Source organism: Herpailurus yagouaroundi, unplaced genomic scaffold (assembly GCF_014898765.1).
Source record: "Herpailurus yagouaroundi ecotype Mexico unplaced genomic scaffold, PumYag 180, whole genome shotgun sequence".
NCBI lineage: Eukaryota > Metazoa > Chordata > Mammalia > Carnivora > Felidae > Herpailurus > Herpailurus yagouaroundi.
This window is the reverse complement of record NW_024412411.1, coordinates 28,909,193-28,923,983: the sequence shown is the minus strand read 5'-3', so window position 1 is coordinate 28,923,983 and position 14,791 is coordinate 28,909,193. Positions and strand designations below refer to the sequence as shown.

Below are 14,791 nucleotides of genomic sequence, written 5' to 3'. Positions count from 1 at the left end.
ATCATATGATCCAGTCATCGAAATTCTGGACATTTATCCAAAAAATACAAGACATCAAGTCAAAAGGATATATGTTTATTGCAGCACTATTTATAATAGCCAAATTATAGAAGTAGTCCAAGTGTCCATTAACAGATGAATGGATAAAGAAGATACGGTTCCCGCTCTCTCTCTCTCTCTCTCTCTCTCACACACACACACACACAGAAATACTATTCAGCCATAAAAAAGAATGAAATCTTGCTATTTGCAACAACACAGATGGAGCTAGAGAGTATTATGCTAAGTGAAATAAGTCAGTCAGAGAAAGACAAATTATCATATGATTTCACTCATATGTGGAAGTTAAGAAACAAAACAAATAAGAAAAGGGGGGGGGAAGACACAAACCAAGAAACAGACTCTTCACTATAGAGAACAAACTGATGGTTACCAGCAGGGAGGTGGGCAGGGGAATGGGTGAAACAGGTGATGGGGACTAAAGAGTACATTTATCATGACAAGCACTGAGTAACATATGGAATTGTTGAATCACTGTATGGTACAGCTGAACACTACTGGAGTTAAAATAAAACTTAAAATGAAAACACTAATTGAAAAGATACATGCACCCCAGTGTTTACTGCAGCATTATTCATAGAAAAGATATGGAAGCAACCCAAGTGCTTATTAATAAATGAATGGATAAAGAAGATGTGGTATAAATATATAATGGAATATTACCAGTGATTTAAAAAGTGAGATCATACCATTTGAAACAAAACCTTCAGGTGGACATGTTTCTCTCAATTTACACATTTTGTTTCCTTTTTGGATTTGTTCTTCCATTCACACCGTAAATTTGGCATTTCCTGAGTTCCATCTTCTACTCCAGTAGTTTCTCATCCTACACAGACTGGATGAGCCCATTCATCCAGTGTACCTAAAAGGTATTAAGCCAGAGAAAGACATAACATATGATTTCACTTATATGTGGAATTTTAAAAAAAGAAGAAATAAAGACACCAAAAAAAAAGACTTAAATACAGAGAACAAATTGGTTGTTGCCAGAGAGGAGTGGGGGGGGAGGGGGATGTATGAAATAGATACAAGAGTCTAAAAGATACAAACTTGCAGTTATGAAATAAGTCATGGAGATGAAAAGTATACTGTAGAGAGTAAAGTCATTAATAATGTAAAACATTGTTTTGGTTGCAGGTGGTGACTACACCTGCAACAGTGTAGTGATGAGCACTGTGTAATTACAGTGATGATCACTGTGTAATTTATAGAAATGTTGAATCATTATGTTGTACACCTGAAACTAATACAACACTATGTTAGTTATAATTTTTTTAATGAATAAGACATATTCCTTCTGTTAAGGAATTTTCAATCCAGTGGAATAAATAAGATACACAAACAACTATAGTGGTATGTGAAAGTGACATAAGATACAGATATAAAGAAAAGAGAGACAGAAGACATTTTTATCTTCAGGGACTAGAGAAAGGCTTCAGAGTCAAGGTGTCAGTTACATTGTACCTTGAAGAAGTGAGACTTTGGAATAGTGTGGCTTATGATGTAAAATAAGGAAAGCATGAGGTATGTTTGGTGAATTATTCTCAATCTTTTCTATTCATAACACAAAAAAAATGTTATCATACCTTCCCCCACAGCATAGTAATGATAACATTTAATACCTGCTAATTGAGAAAATACAATTATATATATGGTTTTCAAACACTACTACAGTATTGGCCTCCTGGGGGGGCTCATCACCCAAGTATTAAGAAGCCACTGACAATAAATTTACGTTGGAGAGAGTAGTAGAAGGAAATTTAGAGTCATAGTTATGATTTGATCAAGGAGGGTCTTGAAAGTCAGGGTAGGCTTTGGAAATTAAATTAATAAGTCCTCATTCCCAATTCAGGTTCACCTTGAAATATTCTTTATCCTATATATCAATACATTGTAGCAGACTTTATGTGACAGAGGGGTTTGGGGAAAATATTGGCTTTTTAGAAATTTTGTCCTGATTTTTCTGTTTATTTTGTGAAAAAATCTATTAGGGTTAATGCTTTAACATTTTTAAATATTGCATTTTTGAAAACATATCTTGCTCCTTAATCTCAGTTGGCCAGACTACTTGCAATTAACAGTATCAGAAGACTGCAACAGTCTTTGCCTTGTTTTCTGCCTTGAAGCATGCCAAAATATTTTTGAGTCAGGGACAGCCATTGCATATGTGACAAAGGATTTTTTCTTTCATCTCAATTAAAGTAAATAAATCAACTTACTGCCCGCCCCCACAAGTGGTGGGAAAGAAATGAGATTAGCCTAGGAGTGAAGTCAAGGTTTGAGAATACTGTTATAAAGCCTTTCAAAAAATGATTTTTCTAACATCCTATTCCACTGAAATTAATATTGTTGATGTCAACAAATTTTTTTTTTTTATCAAATCTAATGAATACTTTCAGCCATTACCATGTTTTGCATGCCTCTGGAGACACTAATGAAATAACCATTTCTGGCTGATACTCGTACTTTGGCATTTATCATTTCCCCTTGAGGTGGATATGTTTTTTACAAATTTTGTTTCCTTTGTGGATTTGTTCTTCCATTCACACCATAAACTTGGCATTTCCTGAGTTCCATCTTCTACTCCAGTAGTTTCTCATTCTGCACAGACTGGATGAGCCCATTCATAGCCTTGTCTTCAACTAACACTATATTCTGATGACTCCTAAATACATACTATAAACCCAGACCCTGTAATGAACTATTGGACCACCTATTTCAACTATTTATGTATTTCCACATGGATGCATTTCCAAGTCAATATGACCTTCTACTCCATAAACCTAAAACCTGTATCTTGAAATGGTGCCTCAGACAGAATCTTGGGTATCCTGAGCTCACTTTTCTCCTTCACCTCCTATCCAATTAGTTATCAAATTTTGTCAACTCTATTTATTAAATATAGGATTCATTATACATGCTACATCCACTGCTACTGTCATGATTCAGTTTAGGTCCTTGTCCTTTTTTCCTAGATTTCAGTTGTAGCTCTTTGACTAACCCGATTACCAGTTTCACCCTGCCCCCAAACAATCCTTTTCTGCCATCAGAATCATCTTTCTAAAAACAATTATAATCAATTATATCATTCCTTTTCCTTTCCATAACAAAGTCCAAACTTACTAGCCTTAACATTCAAGAACCTTTTGTGATTTGGCTCCTGAATTTACAATGTTATCTCTCATTCTTCCTCTTCAAGCAACTCTAAAGTTCCCACAATGCTCTTTGTTTAATATCCTGCCTTCTTACATATCGTTTCTCTACCTGAAGATTCTTCCCTTTTCCCACATTTCCCCCGTGCTGGTCTCTAACTAGCCCTCAGGATTCTAATCATCTGCCACTTGAAGTGTTCCCTGAGCCTTCCCAGACTGAGCCAAAGGCCACTTTGCTCTACCACATCATTCTTGCCTTTATCAACCATACTACTATCACTCTGAATTATAATTATGTTCTCATTTTTTTTCTGTCTCCAGACTGCAAGTATTAGTCTTTCTAGTCTCTATGCCTAATTGCAACCATAAAGCTTCATCCCAAAGGGGTGCTTAAAGGGTATTTATAGAAATTTGAATTACAGAATTGATATGAAAGGAACTATGCTACTTTAAATCATTAGCCATCAAGTCCTTATTCATTAAAAACAATCATATATCGGGGCGCCTGGGTGGCGCAGTCGGTTAAGCGTTCGACTTCAACCAGGTCACGATCTCGCGGTCCGTGAGTTCGAGCCCCGTCAGGCTCTGGGCTGATGGCTCAGAGCCTGGAGCCTGTTTCCGATTATGTGTCTCCCTCTCAATCTGCCCCTCCCCCGTTCATGCTCTGTCTCTCTCTGTCCCAAAAATAAATAAACGTTGGAAAAAAAAATAAAAACAATCATATATCTGTTGGTGATTATACTTACGGTGCTGTAGCTTTTCTATGCTCCTCAGAGTTCATTCATACTTTGTGTCAGAATGTGCTGAGGCATTTAATGCTCTGCCTTTGTTGTGGATAAAATGTTTCAATGCAAGACAGCTTTTACAGGAGCACAATCTATATATTTTATCAAAACCCTGGAAGTAACACAGGAGAATTTAGAAGATCATACATGCCATGTGTTACCACATAGTTGTTTTGTTTGTTTTTTTTTTTTAATCATTAAAGATTGAACAGCTTGTAACAGGGCTTTTGTCAGAAACTATCAGGTCAAGTCACTTAAAAGGAAAGGGTATTTTTCTTTACTACTTGTTAAACACAATTAAGAATCATCCATCACTTCTCTATGTGTAGTTTCTTATTTTGATCATCACTGCAAATGTACTGACTTTACCTGATCATTATCATCAATGGGAATTTGATCTCAGTGTTCTCTTCTTTGTTTCAGTATAAAGTAATGAATGATATTACAGTTAATGGGGGGGGGAGGGGAAATTATACTTCTGTACCAAGCATGTTCAAGTCAATTTAACAGTGTACATTTATCACAGGTAAGCCCTCTAAAAGGTGGCTATTTTAAAAAGCTGTTTTCTGAGTTCTTTTTCATCCTGTTAAATGGAAATAATACACTTTCTGCTATAAATATTGGTAATTTCAAAAGTTTTATTTCAGCAAGATTTGCCTTTTATATTATAATCTACTAAAAATTTTCCTTTATTTTTACTTCTTAGTAATTTATTTTTACTTCTTAGTAATCCCAGAATGCAAAAAGAAAAGTAAGCAACTTCTACAAAATAAAGGACAGGATAAAGTAGACATAAACCTGTAAATATAAGTGGAATCTGTTTTTTAATAAGAACAAATTATTTAACTGTTATGATGTAAAAATTTTCCAATTAGAGATTAACATCTCTAAGGCCTAGAGTGAAAAAAATGTAGCATAGTAACTCAAATATTTAAGTAGTATTAAACACTTTTTTAAAAAAGTTATGGAACTAAGAAAGGAATAAAGAATAAAAATATGTTTCTGAAGATGATAGTGAAAAATTTGTTAATGTTTTAATACATGTGACTAATTGAACCTAATTTCTATGAGACTGTCATTTTTCATATGTAAATATGTAATTTGTTATATATATATATCTAATAATATATATATAAAATATATAGTCTGGAAAAATAAATACATATATGAAATATGTGTTCTGGAAAATGTATATTCCAGATAGAACACTTGCTTTTGCTTTGAATTTTGTTGCTATTAATAATATTTACCCTTTAATGTTATCACATAGGTTCCATAATATATAAATAAAATATATAAGTATATATTTATAGATATTAAATTTATAATATATAATAAAATATCTCTTAATATGTAATATATCACAAATATATTAGCAAATTTATGTATGTTAATAAATATGAATACATACATATACAGTTATTTTTATATATTTACTAATATATAAAATGCCTTCTGGATCTTATTGTTTTAATATTAGAGATACCCCATCAGACTGATCGGTGCCTTCTTAAAGCCATTTCTCCATCAGCAATTCTATTACAGGATCCATTGGTAGAATACTAATAAGCATCTTACTAGTGCTCCAAAATATGCATAATTATCCCATTTGAGTGTCATAGCCACTCTGTGAACTTTCTTTATCATTTTGATTTTACTTATGAAGAAATATAGATATAGTAATATTAACGGACTTAAACAAGCTGACATTCAGTAAGAGGTAGACCCAAAACTGGAACTTGAGCCTTCTCTCCAGAACTCCTAATTTAAGGAGATAGACCAGCAATAGGAAGATCTACATATGTGTCTCTTTAAAGAGTTTTGCTTTGCAAAAAATTTAGGAAAACTTCTTAATCTCTTATGAAATGATTTTAAATTCATAAAATTACCCATTTTCATAAAGCCTATAAAATATTATTTATAAGCACTCTTTCTATGCATTTCTTTAGTTTCTATAGGTCTATTGTATTAAAAGTGATTCATAATTGTTTTGAAAGAGAAATAATATATAGACATGAACTTGAAGATACATATATGTCATATGAAAATAAAGAATTATGAAAATTGCATGCCACATTTTTCTTGGTTAGTTGTTTAGGGAGTTTTTCTGCACCTGAATAAATCAGGATGTAAGCAAAAAAAAGCCAACTCTGTTAATTTTAGCAAACACTTCTGGCTATCAGAAACAGAACACAAAGTAAAAATAATTTCCTAGAAGGACCCCAGAAATTCAATGAATAGAAACTGGAATAAGTTTGGAAAATAGGCAGAAACCAAGCTGTCCCTGCAGAAACAAAAAAAACAAACATCACAAATGCCCCCACTGGATTATGCCCTCACTGGGTACCACTGCCATCCAACCACTGCCATCCAGAATAGAGCCTAAGCATACATTTGTCTTTGTTTTACTTTTTTTTTTATTCAAAGTCTAGGTAGTACGTGTTCAGTGGGTCAAATCCAGATCACAAGCTCAGGGAAGTAGAGTCCTTAGCCAGTTTCACTGGAGACACTTGCTCTCACCAAAATACAACCAATGGGAAACTCTATCCACCTAGAGGAAGAAAGGAAGACTGAGAGGGAGGGAAGACAGAAAGTTAGATACTAAAGAGTTGACACCCCTCACCACCACCCCCGAAAAAAAGAGGCAGATGTCTACTGTGGCATTCCTAATTATGAATTTGCATGAGAGTTGTTTTTGGTTGTGTGAGGCTAAGATTTTAAAGAAGGGAATAGCAGTCTTCTATTCACAGGAAGATGGGACTATCAGGAGTGTATGGAGAAAAGATAACCTTCTTTTCTACCTACCTTGAGATGATTCACAGAATCAGGAAATACATTTGTTTTAACCTGTAAGGAATCAAGTTTTGTTTGGGTTTTACTTTTGAAATAGGTCATTTGTAAGTAGATTTCAACAAATTCTTAGGCAGAACAGATGTTATTAAAGTAGCTTTGTGGAAAATAGTTGATGTTCCCACCAAAACACTTGATTTTTATGTACCTTTAATAAAAGATTTCATCTACTCTCATTGTTTCAGCATACTCAAAAACAAAGAATTTCCAAGTTCATACTTACAGTTCATCTATCCATATTTATTTTTAAAATTTATTATTAATGTTTTTTAATTTTTTAATATTTTAATGTTTGTTTTTTAATGTTTTAATGTTTTTTTTTTTGAGAGAGACAGAGCACAAGCGAGAGAGGAGCGGAGACAGAGGGAGACACAGAATCTGAAATAGGCTCCATGCTCCAAGCTGTCAGCACAGAGCCTGTCGCCTTGCTCAAACTCACAAACCTCAAGATCATGACCTGAGCTGAAGTCAGATGGTCAACTGACTGAGCCACCCAAAGCCCCTCTATATTTCTAATTCATTTGTTTAACTGCTATCTAGACATTTCAAAAGTCGCTCCAACGTATCAAAACTTACGATTTTGTCCCTAGCCTATTTCTTCTCTATTTTGTCTCAGTAATGCTGTTTTCCTCCACCATTCCTGTAAAAATACTGAAATATCTACTAGGCTCCTTCTTTCTCCTACCTATATACAATCAGTTACCAAATCTCTTGGATTTTACCCTTTAAATATTTCCCTGATGTACTCCCTGCTCCGTATTCCTACCTGTTGGCTTATCTCAGACTTTTATCATCTCTCATCTGGCCTTTGGCAATAGCTCCCAACTTTTTTCTGTAACTCCAGACTTACTCCCTTGAATATGTCTTCCACATGGCTACCAAGGATGCCTCCACAACACAAATAAGGCTATTGTTGCTCCTTAATAGATATATCTGACCACAGCCTCCATCTCCAAATTTACCTCTTTGCCTCTCCCTCCTTTAAGTTCATCAGCGCTGGGCTGGTGATCTTCTGCAAAGCAGGCAAAAAGAATTGAAAAGAGATGAAAAGAAGGTTTTGACCACTTAAGTCAATGCATTTGCCCTCTCCCTGCTGTCTTCCCTCTGCCACCAACACCAGAGAAGGATGCACTCTCTCTTTTTCTCTCCCTAAACCTTTTAAACCACATGATAGTTTAAAGTGAGACTGGGTTAAGTTCCAAAAAACAAAAGTGACCATAAACTATGGAATCTACCTAAGAGATAATTAAAGGATGTTAAATAAAAATAAAGCACGATTGAAAGCAGTGGTTTTACAAAATAAAACCAGTTTTTTTTTTAAAAGTCCAAAGACTCAAGATTCTTTAACAAACTGATTATACTCTGCTTGAGCATGATCTCTTTGGGAGTTTTTCCTGACCTGCTTCCCAATTCCTGGTGCACATAAGTATGTGCTTGTCTCTCCTGTCAACTTACGAGTTTCTTTTAAGGGTAAGGGTTGGGTCTTCCATTTTCCTAACCCTGCCATTTTAACACAGTGCCTAACAGACAAGTGATTCTCAATAAATGAATATTGTATGTGTCAATGATGGATGACCATCAATCAGTGAATTCCCAGAAATGCTAAAACATAGTGACCATTTTTAATGACTTCCAATGTTATTCCTTTTTAATTTCTCAGGTATTATTTATTAATATTTCCTCATTTGTAGTATAAAATATATTAAAATTAAAAACAACATATTACCCTACTTACATCTATTTTCAAATTTCTATGTATTTTCAGCATTTTAACACAAGTGATTTTGGGGATCATTTTATTTTTTAATTTGTTTTGTAGGTTTTAGAAACTTACATATTGATGACCAGATAACTCTCATCCAGTATTCTTGGATGAGCTTAATGGTGTTTGGACTAGGATGGAGATCTTATAAACATGTCAGTGGGCAGATGCTGTATTTTGCACCTGATCTAATACTAAATGAGTAAGTAGTAACTTGATTTTTGTTCTTATTATTACAGTGTATATGTAGGATAATCTTAGAAATTACATTTCAATAGATGATTATACTATTGGTATCCTAAATAAAAGAATTTTCCTGAAAACTTTATCAGAATTATCTCAGGATATAGCTTGATATAATAAAATTAATAAAATTGTTATCATTATATTAGTAATTTGATATTTGGAGATTTCCCCTTTTGTTTCAATGTGTCAAGAAACATACTTAAAGATAAAATGAAATTTTTAGTTTATCAAATTAAAATTTTATACCTTTGTACTGATGAAGATAATTATGTAAATTAGAAATAATTTTGCTTGAAAGTATTGACTTACCTTCAGAAAATAAAGACATTATCTCTCCTTCTAGAGGAAAATCGCTAATAATTTATTTTAGAAATTAAAAGATAAATATTTCAATTTTCTTGGCTGTATTTAAATTACTATAATTAATTTTCTATGTATAACCTTAAACTGAATAAGAATCTTTCGTGGAAATACTTATACCATTCTAATGATGAATGCTGACTCAGAATTTTATAGCATATAAGTTACTTGTATAAGTCTTTATAGGTAATGGATAATTTTCATATATTTTAATTCCATTTTGCCCTATAATCCCTTGAAATAGGTAGGAATCAGCATCCTCCATTTTACAGTTCAGGAAATAAGCTTAGAGGAATTGCATATCCTGCCAAAGAATCTGAGTGGCAGGATTAATGTTAGTTCTTCTGAGTCAAAATCTAGTTTTCTTTTCACTATTTGTGTTAGCTGCATGTGACTAATGTAGATATTGCAGAACACATGGTTGAGAAAATACCTTTAAAAAATGTCCCCAACCTTCAGAATTAGTGTTTGGCCTTGTCAATTGTTTAATCCTTTGTAATGTTCTCTTTTCTTGATCACCATACATTTCCCCTAGAATAGTTCACAGTATAACTGTTCTACACTGAATACTCTCAACTGAATACACTGAACTATTCTATACTCTTCAATTTCTGTGAACTGAATCCATTCTCCCATTGGATTACATACAAAATTTTATATATTTTTAACAGAAAAAAATCATAAATAAATGATTTCCTCAGCTCCACATTCTCAACTCCTTAGGTTTTTAAAATGTAATAATAAAAGTGAGAAGCAACATGTGTATTTAATATGATTTTCTAACTTTAAAATTTCTTAACTTCAAAAAATTCAGCATTGTGAATGATTTACTTTATTGGTTTATTTTGCTTAAACTTCAAAATATTGAGTGTGTTTACAAAAAGACATTTTTAATAATATATAAATTACCAAATGCCATTTTCTCTGGTAAATCACACAAACTGGCTAAGACACCATGTGTATGTTTTTTCCTTCTTGCTTTCTCTTGTGTGTGTTGTGTGTGATATAAGACAGAGGATGAAGGAATCATCATTCTATTCACTATGCCTCACCATGTGGCAGATTCCACAGGAGTTTGTCAAGCTTCAAGTTAGCCAAGAAGAGTTCCTGTGTATGAAAGTATTGCTACTTCTTAATACAAGTGAGTGACTACAAGCAATTTTTATAAGATATTTACTTTCTTAATTTTTAATTCAACGGGAAAGTCTCAAATAACAATATGATCATATCCTTATACATGAGGTATGAATCTTAGATTGTGACTGCAAAGGAGAACCACCTAATATACCTCCATAGACATTAATAAACTTACTTCACACTTGTCAGGTTTTACATGAGAGTAAAATAGTCCACCAATTCAGCCAATTATATATATTTTTTCAGATAAAACATGATTAAATGACATTTTCATATTCACCTAATTAGGTTTATGAACTAGATAATATTACATAAACACAAACGATCTTCCTTCCACTCCCACTCCATAAAGGACTTACTATATAAAATACACAATTTTGTTTGGAACTATTCTCTTCATATCAGAATAGGCTGTTATAACATATATCTACAAAGATCAGTGGCATAACACAATAGTTTATTTGTCACTCATATTCACAGTCCAGTGGGTTAGCAAGAAAACCCACATTCCTTCCGTCTAGGGACTCCACTCTTACATAGCAGCTTGGAGTCCTCCATTTGATCTGAATAGAAGGTAAGCACCTAGTGATAAAAGATATGGAAGTGAGGCCTGAAAGTGTTATATGTCACTTTTACCCACATTCCTTGACCCATATTAACTGTAGGAGAGGCTAGAAAATGCACTTTAGCTATACACCCCAAGAAACATGAAACATAGATTGGTCACCAGAAGGACAGGCAAATATCCATCTCACTCTCTCGTACACAAAGAACACACATACCTCTGCCTCAGTGGATTCCTAAAGATCTGGGTGAGAAAATTTTTAAAAACTGCTTTCACTTTCCACCTTTTTCTGTGTCCTTGGAACATGCACAGGTAGGCTCAGCCTTTGAATTTCTGAACTGATCCTTCTGTCACTCGTAGTGATTTGAAAGAGAACCACTGAGAGCTAAGACCTTAGGTAGAAGGTGAGCCAAGGGTCTTTCTCAGTAGCATCTTTTCAAGTACTTCTTATAGCACAAATCTCAAATAGTAGAGGGGTGGGGGTATACATCAGGAGAAAAGGCACAAAAAGCACTAATGCCTTAAAAAGAAAGTTTTCCTCATGAAAATCTGTCAAAACACAAGGACAAATACAGGATCTAAGGATCCATAGCCCTATCCCCCTACCTTGAAAACACTATTTTGAGCAGAGGCCTTCAAGTCTAATTTGATAAAATATCATAAAGGGGACTAAAGTATTGATATGGAACTAGCCAAGAGAGTCAACTGAAATAAACTTAATATTACAGTATTTAACCCCTTTCTTGACAGTAATGAATCCTATAGCAGTTATGTTATAGATAATCCTAGATTTCCGAAATTAGTTGATATCATTAACATAATTCTATATTATAGATAGGCTACATTGTGCTGGAGGTCCAAACAGCCCTAAAATCTCAGTAGCTGAACAAAAAAAAAGGTTAAGTATATATTTTTCCCACTATATGTCCAATGCAGATCAACAGGGAGGCTCTGCTCATTGTTGTCCCTCAGGTGCCCAGGTACATGGGAGTTATATCTTGACATGCATTTCTCCAATCGCTAGAGCATTGGTAAGGAAGGAAGTGGTGAGGAAAGGAAGTGACATACCTATAACTTCCATTCACACACCATAGAAAGCAAGATTCTTGGCCACTTGCAGCTTCAACAAAAGGGAAAAACAGCAATATTTACTGAATAGTACTTATGATTTCTACAAATTCTAATAAAAATCGTAATGGGATTTTTGAGGAGAGACTTGGCAAAGCTTTTGGGAAGTCATATTTAAATCTTAAAAAATAAGTATATAAGTATTACAAAAATTTTGAAGTGGAGACGAGAGTTAGAAATCTACACTAATTAACACAGCATGGGAGAATAAATATACTGAATTGTTAGTAAAGTCAGACTTGTATATATTAGAACTTAATATACTGTAGTGGAAATATCACAAATCAATGAGTATGGAGCAAATAAATATTGTTAGGAAAAATCAGTTTTATGTTTGAGGAAAACTCAGTTTGGATATTTAGCTCAAGTTATATCCTAAAATAAATACCAGATAATTGAGTTATATGTTCACACTTTAAAAGTTAAAAACACACTGTAAGGAATACAAATGATTTTGAGATTTCAAATAAGGAATACCTTTTTAAAAATAAATGCAATTTATTTGGAGAGTTGACAAAAGAAAAGTTCAATGATTTGATACATAAGTATTTAAACCTCCAATGTGCCACTAAAAATTAAAATAAAATCTCCCAAGGAAGTATGGCAAGTTGAACACACCACTGTTCACTCTAAAATTACACTAAAATATTACCAAAGCGATTTTTTAAGAACTAAAAGTAAAAGAGAATGAGAAGCTCAATAGCTATGACATTCTACAAGCCAGCAAACAGAACTAATTTAGCATACCTGAGAAAGTTGGATTCTAGGCCAGAAATAAGAAAAACCAAGAGGTTTAATTTGAAATATCAAATCTTTGGCATGGTTCTCGGTGACAACAATGATTTTTTGAGATGAGAGTGAAGGTAGAGTTGAAAACACAAAGCTCTTTTTAAAATCTGGGTCCAAAAATCATTTAACCACAAAATTGTCCCTCTCCAACTCAGGCAGAGACCTTAGGTTATCCTCCTGAAGAGGATATAACAGAGGGCAAATGAACTGATGAAACTGTAGGCACTGTTGAGGGTGAGGGGTCTTATAATGACAACAGATTAATTATACACCAAATGTTGAGACACCGTCCTCCTGCATACTCTTACCCACCATCTCTCAGAACATTGTCTTCCAGGTTTATATCCTCTAGACAGGAGAATGAAAGACTCTTCTCTGCAGAATCTGTTAATAGCAGGTGTTTCTCTTTGAAATTGCTCAGCCATATTGCCCCGAACTAAAGCTAACAGTCAATAAGTGCTACCCACTGAAACAGAACTATGAATCAGCCTTTTAGTTTTGTACTCTTGAATATAAATAACCAAGGCATCTGAGGGAGGCCTTGACATCAAAGACAAAGACAAAACAGAAAGAAAAAAAAACAAATTTGGAGAAAACAGAGGTGATGTAGGAAGATGAAAACCTCAAAAAAAATTAAAAAATCATCCCTTTTTAGAAAGATAATAGAACATATTGCACCCAAGAAACAAGTATTTGGAAACAGAATTTACGGTACAGGCATTGGTAGACAAAGTTAGAAAACCTCTCAAAAGTAGAGCAAAACCCCCAAAAATATAGAAAATCAGAATCAAGGAGGCCCAATACCCACTTAGTTGGAGGACTAGAAAGAGTGAACAGGAAAATACATAGGAGAAATCATAAAGGAAATTGTCTTTTCAACAAAAGGTATTTGGAAAACTTCATTTAAAAATAAAAGAAGCTGGACTCTTATTAACTTAAAATATATCAAGACACAAATCTAAGAGATAAAACTATGAAACTATTAAAAGAAAACATAGGAGTGCCTGGGTAGCCCAGTCAGTTAAACGTCCGACTCTTGACTTTGGCTCAGGGCATGATTTTGAGGTTCATGAGTTTGAGCACCACATCAGGAATTCTTGCCTGGGAGTCTCTGTCTCCTGTCTCTCTGCCCCTCCCCCACTCATGGTCGCTCTCTCTCGCTCTCTCAAAAATAAATGAACCCTAAAAAAAATAAAATAGAGGAAAAGCTTCATGATGTTGACTTTGGCAATGATTTCTTGGATTTGCCACCCAAAACACCGGAATTAAAAGAAAAAACAGATAAATGGACTTCATCAGATTTAAAACTTTGGTGCATCAAAGGTCACAATCAACAGAATAAAAAGGCAACCCACTTTATGGGAGAAAAAAAATTGGAAATCATGTATCTGATAAAGAAAAAGTATTAACATCCAGAATATGTAAAAAATTACAATTTAACAATTAAAAAATTTTAATGGGCAAAGGCTTAGACATTTCTCCTATGAAGGTATACAGATAGAAATTAAGGAACAACATCATTAGGGAAATACAAATCAAAACCACAGTGAGATGCCACTTCACACACCCATTAAGATGATTATTTACTGTCACTAAAACAAAAAGTTCTACTAGAAATCATAATATATACTATGTGACTCAACTGTGGTAGGATTTTACATGACTAATAAACACTGAATTTTTATATGACTAATATTATGAAAATGATATTAGGAAGATGAGAAATAGGATGTTGTGTGTGTGTGTGTGTGTGTGTGTGTGTGTGTGTGTACATGTGTATGCGCTAATGATGTAGAGATGATGGTAGATCTGAAAGATGGAAATAGAGTTACAGCCTCATTTTCCGTAGTGGAAAATCAAAAGTTAAAAATAAAAAATCAAGAATCAACTCTACAGGGCAAGATGGTGGAGCAGAATGCAAGTTCTCAGCTTGTTTAATCCTTGAAATGCAGCTACA

At 33.8% G+C, this 14,791-nt stretch overlaps 1 protein-coding gene across 2 annotated transcripts in view; it reads left to right on the top strand.

The window, feature by feature from the left end:
• Positions 1 to 14,791, top strand: part of PGR (progesterone receptor) — a 112,804-nt gene that overhangs the window by 84,371 nt on the left and 13,642 nt on the right. For both annotated transcript variants that reach the window (XM_040489704.1, XM_040489703.1), the window contains 2 exons: positions 8,667 to 8,811; positions 10,226 to 10,356. In XM_040489704.1, the coding sequence (XP_040345638.1) occupies positions 8,667 to 8,811; positions 10,226 to 10,356 (276 nt within the window). The remainder of the gene's footprint in view (positions 1 to 8,666; positions 8,812 to 10,225; positions 10,357 to 14,791) is intronic.